The sequence below is a fragment of the Leptonychotes weddellii genome, chromosome 13 (assembly GCF_054177405.1).
Source record: "Leptonychotes weddellii isolate Sample4059 chromosome 13, ASM5417740v2, whole genome shotgun sequence".
NCBI classification, from domain to species: Eukaryota; Metazoa; Chordata; class Mammalia; order Carnivora; family Phocidae; genus Leptonychotes; species Leptonychotes weddellii.
Window position 1 is genome coordinate 81,460,712 of NC_138381.1, and position 9,750 is coordinate 81,470,461.

A 9,750-nucleotide genomic window follows, 5' to 3' on the forward strand; every position below is an offset into this window, starting at 1 on the left:
GCACATGAAAATATTTCAGAGCTATTCAGTGAATTTCACATTTTAATTTGATCGTCGTATTTTATAATCACTAGACTGCATGTACATGTATAGAAACTAAAGTAACTATAAGGGTTCACACTCAAATCACATAGAAGTAGAGAGGATTTAGAAAAAAGTGGAGTACAAGACATTCACAGCCTCTTGAAATCAACCATCCTGAATGAGATTATTCTTTGTTGAATGCTCTGAGCACATCTTGAAATTACAGGAAATTCTGTTATGATAGGCCATATTAGTCTATAATATTTAAATTTTTTCTGATTAAATAAATTAGTGAACATTTGAAAAAGGATGGATGCTTTCAAGTTACATATTAATATCCTTTTATTTCCACAAAAATAAAAGTATTATACACCCCATATTTACGAAGAATTTTTTCAATATTAAATCCTTGTTTTCCAATTTTAAGTAATTCACACTATTTTTTTTGTTTTTTTAAGATTTTATCTTATTTATTTTTGAGTGAGTTAGTGAGCGAGAGACATGAGTGCAGGGAGGGATAGAGGGAGAAGCAGATTCCCCACCCAGCAGGGAGCCTGATGCAGGACTCGATCCCAGGACCCTGGGATCATGACCTGAGCTGAAGGCAGACGCTTAACCAACTGAGCCACCCAGGCATCCTCATTTACCTTTTAATATCTACAAGATCTGTAAGGAAAACTCTATCATCCCTGCCACGAGTAATTTGAGTTTGTTTTCTTGATTGCTCTAACTTTATCCAGTTTATAATTTCAAAGAACTGATTATATTTTTGTTAATTTTCTCTATTTTTGTTTCCTATTTTATTGATTTCCACTTTTATCTTTATTATTTCCTACCTTCTACTTTGGATTTAATTTGCTCTTTCTGAACTTCTGTAAGGTAGAGGCTTAAATCATTCATATCAGACTTTCCTTCTTTCCTCATATAAGCATTGAAGAGCTATGTTTCCCTTTCAGCTGCCTCTCTTGAACTGTGTTTTTTTTCTTAACCTTTAGTCCAAACTACCTTCTTATTCCCCTTTGATTTATTCATTTTGTGTTATTTATAAGCATATAGCCTAATTTTCAAATATTTGAGCATTTTCCAGACTTATTTTTATATCTATTATTATTGAGAACATACCTAGGATTTTCACCTATGGAGACCTGATTTATGGCATCACACATGGTCTGTATTTGTGAAAGTTTTATGGACACTTGGAAAAAAAAAAGTGCATTCTGCAGATTTTATGTGTAGAGGCTTATAATGTCCATTAGGTCAGGTTTGTTTGTAAGATTTCCCCAAAACTTTATATCCTTCTGGACTTTTATTTATTTATTTATTTGAGAAAGAGAGAGAGCCCTCAAGCAACGGGAAGGGGGAGAGAGAGAGAGAGAGGCAGAAGCAGGCTCCCCGCTGAGCAGGGAGCCTGCCACGGGACTCCATCCCGGGACCCTGATATCATGACCTGAGTCGAAGGGAGACGCTTAACTGACTGAGCCACCCAGGCACCCCCAATGTGACTTTTCTTGATCTCATGATCTATGAACTAAATTATAAAACCAATCCTCACCAATGTTCCAATTCAAAACAAAAAATAGGGAAGGAGGGGCGCCTGGGTGGCTCAGTCGTTAGGCGTCTGCCTTCGGCTCAGGTCATGATCCCAGGGTCCTGGGATCGAGCCCCACATCGGGCTCCCTGCTCAGCGGGGAAGCCTGCTTCTCCCTCTCCCACTCCCCCTGCTTGTGTTCCCTCTCTCACTGTCTCTCTGTCAAATAAATAAATAAATAAAATCTTTAAAAAAAATAGGGAAGGAAAATTTGTTGAAATACAACAAAAATATACATGGCAGGCATATTCACCTCTGTACTCACCACAAAACTTTGATTTTTTTAAATAACTTTTTTTCTGCCACGTGTTTCGTATTATGCCTGCCATTAGCAAGGTATTGGTGCGTCAAGGTTCTTTACTTGTGGGGAAACCCAATCTTCATTACTGAAGACTGAATTTCTAGTAGTCCTATCCTTATTAGGGTGCTTTAGTCTCCTACCCGAACTCACAATCATAATGGAAATACTAAGAGGCTCCATACAGAGTCCACCTGGCCCCAAATGTGTGTCAGCAATTCCTTAGTTCTGTGGATTTAAAACCCCAGTAGTAATAGTAACCTCCTTCTCTGATGGTTGCTTCACTGGCACAAGATGCTCAAAACAGCATCAAGGAACTGTTGTAACGCTTGATAGGAGACTTCTTCCCTTGAGGATTAAGCCCTCAGACCCAGAGGCAGTCAAGGTTGCAAGGATAGGGAGCAGAAACTCCATGTGAATACTTACAGCTCCACCTCACCACCCCCTCTGGCTTCTCAGCTCTCCTACTGCCTCTTTAATCAACTGTAATTCGCTCAGCTTCACTTAGAGTAGCTGTTGAGCTCAAGCTTGGACCCTGATTGGTAAGTCAGACAAGTTCTCACAGGACACTTTGGAATAATGAAGACCTCCCCATATGGGTTGCATAAGAAATTTGGGGTCAAGGTCATCCCCCCAAAGCAATACTTTGCTAACCTAGGTCCTAACTTTAATTTTGATGCAACCCCGTATACAAATAACATTTGCCATTGGATATGCAATATAAAGACTACTGTCCACAAATCTCCCTTTCTCTGATGAAAACAGTCATTCTTCTGTAAGTCTGAATGTTATAACCATTCAGGAAAGAATTCTGACATTGTCAGACACTATCAAGGAGAGGAAGTACTAAAAAATTCTAAACGGAGGCACGGGTAACATGCATAATAGATGGTTTCAACAAAGACAAGTTTCTTGTGTTGGCAACACAAGAAAATCACACATTTGGGTGTGATGCAAACCTCTGAATTTCACCAACATTCCAGAAAGGGTTTTGGCATTTTCAAGACACATTATTTAAAAATTAAACAAAGTTGGCGTATTTAAAAGCAAGATAATACCTTGTGCACTGCAAGGTTTCTTGTACATTAAAGACTTCTTTTACAAACAATAAAGTAACTTGATTTCTAAAGCCTCATCTGTACAAGATGTCTGAATCAAATTATCAAAAATCCTATTCTCCTAGCAAAAAGTCTCTGCATGTAACCTTACAGAACTATATGTTTTGTTTTTTTAAATAGAGTTTCTTCTAATTGTTTGCAAAGTACTTTAGGAAAACATTAAAAGATTGACACAGAGAACAGTATTACATGATGTCTTAACATATTAACCTAAAATATAGTTTCTTGGCTCTATTATATTCAACCTATGTACAACTAATCTATACAGAAATCCCACTGAAAACATAATAGGAGGATATGCTTTGTGGGTCTTTTATTTTTACGAACCCCATTTCTCATATATTTAGATGATGAGCGATGCAATTCAGGGCTTTTCTGTTGCTCACTCAGTTATATGCTAATGTGTATTCTTGCCTTTGCATGTCTAGTATGAACAACAGTTCTGTATATAAACTGGTGACGCAGAGGAGGCAGAAGACTTTACTGAAAAAGTCCAGCTTCTATTACTGAAGACAGAGCAGGTAAGAGCTCTCAAACTCATTTACATGTGCCAAAAATATCTGGCAATATATCTTAGAGTGTTTGTAAATAATACATTACATCATTTGGTCCAGCTTATCTTCTACCGTTATGGTATAAACAAACGTATCCATCGTGTAGCACTCTTGACAGACCCTGTGTCATAAACATGAATACACCATGTTCACACATTAATTTCACATGTGCTATGAAAATATATAAATTTATAACATGTAGGCATACTCAGGAATATAAGCCCTATATTCCTCTGAAGCAACAGGCTTTTTACTTGGCTGTCATCATTACTAACATATATATACATACAAATACATATATATCTTTAAGGTTTCATATGCTTATCATTTAAAACTGAATAATTTTTTCTTTGAAAGATGGAATACCAGAGTTGGAAATTGATTTTTTTTAACGTTTCTATTGACAAAGTTTTTCTATATTCTTTTAAATCATTATTTTTGTCCTCAATATGAATAATTTGATTTACAACGAGACTAGACGATTTGCTGAGTGCTTTTCTCTACAGTCTTTGCCACGTTCACTGCACACATAGGCCCACTCTCCCGTTTGGCATTCTGATGTTTAAGGAAGTAGAACTTCCTGCCAATGACTTTCCTATACTCACGGCCTTCAGAGAATTTCTATAAATGCGTTTTAGGATGTAGAGAGAAGTGCGATTATTTTCTTCAAAGTTTCTCACATTCACTCTGTTTCTAGGGTTTCTGTTCTATGAGTTCTCTGATGTATGATGAGGTGTGACTTCTGGGAGAAGGCTTTCCCGCATTCGCCACACCCATAGGGCTTCTCTCCTGTGTGAGTCCGCTGGTGTATGATGAGCTGTGACTTCCAAATAAAGGCTTTTGTACACTCATTGCATCCATAGGGCTTTTCTCCTGAATGAGTTTTCTGATGTCTAATGAGCAGTGACTTCCCACTGAAGGCTTTCCCACACTCACTGCATCCATAGGGTTTCTCTCCTGAATGAATTCTCTGATGCTTATTGAGACTTGACTTCTCTCTGAAGGCTTTGCCACATTCGCTGCATTTGTTGGGCTTTTCATCTATATGGGTTCTCTTATGAGTAATAAGTTGTGATTTCCCGCTGAAGGCTTTCCCACATTCACCACACGCATAGGGTTTCTCTCCCGTGTGACTTCGCTGATGAATGATGAGCTGTGATGTCTGAGAGAACACTTTCCCACAGTCGCTGCATTCATACGGTTTCTCTCCCGTGTGAGTTCTCTGATGTGTGATGAGGTGTGACTTTCTAGAGAAGGCCTTCCCACACTCACATCCATAAAGTTTTTCTCCCGTGTGAACTGTCTGATGTGTAACAAGGTGTGACTTCTGGGAAAAGGCTTTGCCACATCCACTGCATTTGAATGGTTTCTCTCCTGTGTGTGTTCTCTGATGGACAATGAGTCGTGACTTCTTGCTGATGACTTTTCCACATTCATTACATTCATAGTATTTTAATCCAACATGAGTTTTTTCATGTTCAGTACGGAGACAGGATTTCTCATACCCATTGACCTTACCAGCTTGCTTTCTTCCACAGTTTCCAGTCTGAGTAAATAAATCTAACGAGCATTTCAAATGTTTTCCATTTGAGACACGCTTCCTGTGCTTTTGCTTTAAAGGTGCCAGGTTCATGCCAGACTGAAATATTTTTCCACTTGCATTCATTTCACGGACTTGTTCCAATTTTTTAATCCTGTCCTGAATTTCTTGGTGCCATGCTTTGTAATCATCAACTTTCCGGTATTCTAGAAAAGAGAACAATAAAACACATTTTGTGAATTCTTCAATAACTGTGAACCAGATGAACTAGAACTGTAGAAATAATCACGCACATCGGTACATGTTTGGGAATTAAAATTAAATAAAGTGCGTTCATGAATACTGAGGTAGAAAACCAATAATAGATGAGAAGAAAAAAAAACACATTGACTAAATAGGTTGTTAGAAGCAATGATATAATAATCTGTCCCAGGCAAAGGGTTTCATTTGTACACACACTCAACTCTAAGACAAGGCCATAAAAAATTGCACTAGAAGGCAGGGAATGACGACACCAAAGTTATTCCTTTGGTTATGGGAATAGAAAGAGTAAACTATCATAAAAGAAATCAAGGAGAGAATAGAGGAAATGACTGTGGGTATACAATAGTAATCTGAGGCATTTACCAGTCAAAAGGGAAAGAAAATATGTGGGAATTAGAACAGTGAGAGGGAAAAAATGATAATGACTCCTGTGTCCAAGAGAAAAGAAAAGGGACCTATCAGCAGGATAAGGTTTGTGGTGTGGAGAGGAAAATGAATGTACAAGGTCTGACATGAGAAAGAGGGGTTGAGCTCCTTAGTACAGACCAGAGAAGCATAGTTCACTCTAAAATCAAAGCAAAGAAGGACAGATTATCCTCACATGGATAAGTGATAGATATCTGTGTATCTGAGAAGCTTATCTCAATGGTTCTTTTTTTTTTTAAGATTTATTTTTTATTTATTTGACAGAGAGAGAGAGACAGCGAGAGAGGCAACACAAGCAGGGGGAGTGGGAGAGGGAGAAGCAGGCTTCCCGCTGAGCAGGGAGCCTGATGCGGGGCTCGATCCCAGGACCCCGGGATCAGGACCTGAGCCGAAGGCAGACGCTTAACGACTGAGCCACCCAGGTGTCCCCATCTCAATGGTTCTGAGTCACTTCCAAAGGTTTAGTGACTTTGAGAATTCTCTCAACAACATTGTGAAGGTGCCCACCCTTCACTGTCTTCACTGTTCGCTGCAAAGGGCATTCCAATCCCCCTGCCTCCCAGGTGACTCACCTGAAAAGCTCTCACTGGGGATGTCTTCACTGATTACCCGTGGCTTCTCCTGCTCCAGTCTGAAGATCACATCTGGTCTGATAAGTTGAAACCCTGTGTATGGAAAATCACACAGGACTTGAGCCCAATTTCTTGGGCTTTAGGCTTCTAAAGAATAAACAAATGCTTAGCTTCAGAGGCTGTGAATGAGGCCTTTCATTTGGGATGCACATGGACAAACACTCTGAAGACAAAGAAGGGCTAAGAATTTTTGAATTCTTAAACTAAAGCCCTAAGTCATTACACACTTCACAGGTCCCATTTTTCAGTAAACGAATAGGACAAGACAGCTGACTAGGCCGAGTCCACACAGGATGTGTCCTTACCTAGTGACACAAGGCTGCTCAAGTTCTCCAACATCACATTTCTGTACAGAGTCTTCTGAGCAGAGTCCAGCAGCTGCCACTCCTCCCGCGTGAAGTCCACAGCCACATCCTCAAATGACAATGATCCCTGAAAGAGCACACTCCTGGTAACTCTGAACCAACGGGTTTTGGATAATGAAAGAAAGATGTAAGGGCCCCGGGGTACGAGCCACTAGCAGTCTTCAGAATAGCTCTTCTCCTTCTGTCTGCTAACCTCAGTTGTACGAGGGGTGCAAATACCGCCCCGTTCCCAGTAACAAATCACAACCGTTCCCTTTGTCCTTCTGTCTCTCTTACATCTAGAGTTAGTCCTGTGATTGTGGGCTGGCAGCGGGATCTAGGAAGTGTGCAAGGGCCATCTGGGGGAAGCTGCTGCTTCTTTGATAAAAGAGAGAGATACTGAGAGTACCCTCTGCTCTCTCTACTGTTCTCCCTTTTATTTATTATTATTTTTTAAAGATTTATCTATTTCTTTGACAGAGAGAGACACAGCGAGAGAAGGAACACAAGCAGGGGGAGTGGGGGAGGGAGAAGCAGGCTTCCCGCAGAGCAGGGAGCCCGATGCGGGGCTCGATCCCAGGACCCTGGGATCATGACCCGAGCCGAAGGCAGACGCTCAACGACTGAGCCACCCAGGCGCCCCTATTTTTTATTATTTTTAAAAAGATTTATTTATTAATTTTTGAGAGAGCGAGCAGGGGGAGGAGCAGAGGGAGAGCGAGAGAGACTGTTAAGCAGATTCTGCACTGAGTGCGAATCCTGATGTGGGGCCTGATCCATGACCCTGAGATCATGACCTGAGCGAAACTAAAAGTTGGACACTTAACCAACTGGGCCACCCAGGTGTCCCTCTCCCTGCTTTTAAAGCAGACGTGTACTTGAAGCTGCAGTAGCCACCTTGAGCCATGAGGCAACATGTGTGAGACAGAAAACCAACTTGTGAAGTATGGGAGAATAGAACCCTGGAAAGACCCGGAGCCCTTCATGGCACCCCTCAAGAGCTGTGCTAGCCCAGGACTGTCTACTCCAGGTGTCCTGCAGGAGAAACTTCAAGGGCCATATTATTAGAGCTACTATTTGTAAGTGAAGTCATCCCCAAGTGATACATTTATTTAACATTCTTTTTTTTTTTTTAAGATTTTATTTATTTATTTGAGAGAGAGAAAGAAAGAGAAGGAGAGAGCATGGGGGTGCACAGGGAGAAGCAGATTCCCCGCTGAGCAGGGAGCCCAACGTGGGGCTCAAACCCAGGACCCTGAGATCATGACCTGAGCTGAAGGCGGATGCTTCACTGACTGGGCCACCCAGGTGCCCCCAAAAGAATGATTTCAAGCCAAACACAAGATCTGGATTTTACATTCTATATAAGGTTATCATTCTTAGAAAAATTGTATTTTTGATTTTGAAACAGATATCTTAATGTAAACAACACTTGAGTCTCAGCCCCTTCAACCATCACATTGAAACATTAGATGGAATCATTAAATGAGCTGTTATTAAAACTTTAATGGAGGGGTGCCTGGGTGGCTCAGTCGTTAAGCGTCTGCCTTCGGCTCGGGTCATGATTCCAGGGTCCTGGGGTCGAGCCCCGCATCGGGCTCCCTGCTCAGTGGGGAGCCTGCTTCTCCCTCCCCCACTCACCCTGCTTGTGTTCCCTCTCTCGCTGTGTTTCTCTCTGTCAAATAAATAAATAAATCTTTAAAAAAAAAACAACAAAAACCTGAACGGAAAAAAAGCTTGATATACTTGCCAGACAGCAGAATGTATCTCCTGAAAGAAGACGTTTGCAGTGTGAATTACCACACTGATGAACTCCGCAAGAATAAAAATGAAAAGAAAAGAAGTCAAACATATTAAAGAAAAGTTTTTAAACTCAGAGGATAGATCCAAAAACCCATCAAGTATTCCAGAGCTAGAGAGAATGGATAATAAAGGGGAGGAAATAATCAGTGAAATAAAACAAGAAAGTTCCCCAAAGTTGGAGGCACACAAGAGCCTTCCAACTGAAAGCAATAAAGAATGTGAATAAAAATTTTATACCCAGACACATCAATGTGGGTACAGAGGGAAATGCAAATGAAAATCACAAGGGTGATTTCACACCCCCTGGAACGGCCACAATCAGACAATAACAGTGTTGGTGAGGAGTGGAGAAGTCGAGGCCCTTACATATGGCTGGTGGGACAGTAAAATGAAGCAGCCACTTTAAAACAAGTTTATCAGAGGAGCGTCTGGGTGGCTCAGTCGGTAAGCGCCCAACTCTTGATTTCAGCTCAGGTTATGATCTCACAGTTGTGGGATCGAGCCCCATGTCAGGCTCTGTCCTCAACGGAGAGTCTGCTTCAGATTCTCTCCCTCCCTCTGCCTCTGCTCGCTTGCACACTCTCTCTCTCTCTCTCTCTAAAATAAATAAGTAAATCTTAAAAAAAAAAAACTTAAAGAAAAGTTTATCAGTTCTTCAAAATGTTAAATATAGTTACCACAGGAACCAGCAATTCCATTCCTAGGTATGTACCAAGAGAATAGAGAACATAAACACAAATGTTCGTAGTGGCATCATCCATAATAGCCAAAATGTGGAAATGTCTAGCAAATGAGGAACTGATGAACAAAATGTGCTACAGTCACATGATAGAATATTATTCCACAACAAAAGACAATAAAGTATTACATCATGCCACATCTTGAAAGTAGGCTGCATGAAAGAAGCCAGTGACAAGAGACCCTGTAGTGTGTGATCCTGTTGATACGAAATGGGTAGAATGGGCAAATGCAGAGAAACAGCAAGCATATTGTGGTGGCCTGGAGCTGGGGCGGGGAGAAACGGGGAATACCTGCTAAGGAGACGGGGTTTCCTTTCGGGAGGATGAAAATATTCTTTTTATTTTTATTTTTTAAGATTTTATTTAGTTATTTGACAGCGAGAGAGGGAACACAAGCAGGGGGAGCAGAGAAGGAGAAG

General features: G+C 40.8%; 1 protein-coding gene across 1 annotated transcript in view; it reads right to left on the bottom strand.

The window, feature by feature from the left end:
- Positions 1–22: 22 nt before the first annotated feature.
- Positions 23–9,750, bottom strand: part of LOC102738327 (uncharacterized) — a 12,386-nt gene continuing 2,658 nt past the window's right edge. Inside the window, 4 exon segments of the mRNA XM_081802494.1 lie at positions 23–4,291; positions 4,293–5,328; positions 6,385–6,477; positions 6,750–6,876. Coding sequence (XP_081658620.1) covers positions 4,276–4,291; positions 4,293–5,328; positions 6,385–6,477; positions 6,750–6,876 — 1,272 coding nt within the window. The 3' untranslated portion in view covers positions 23–4,275.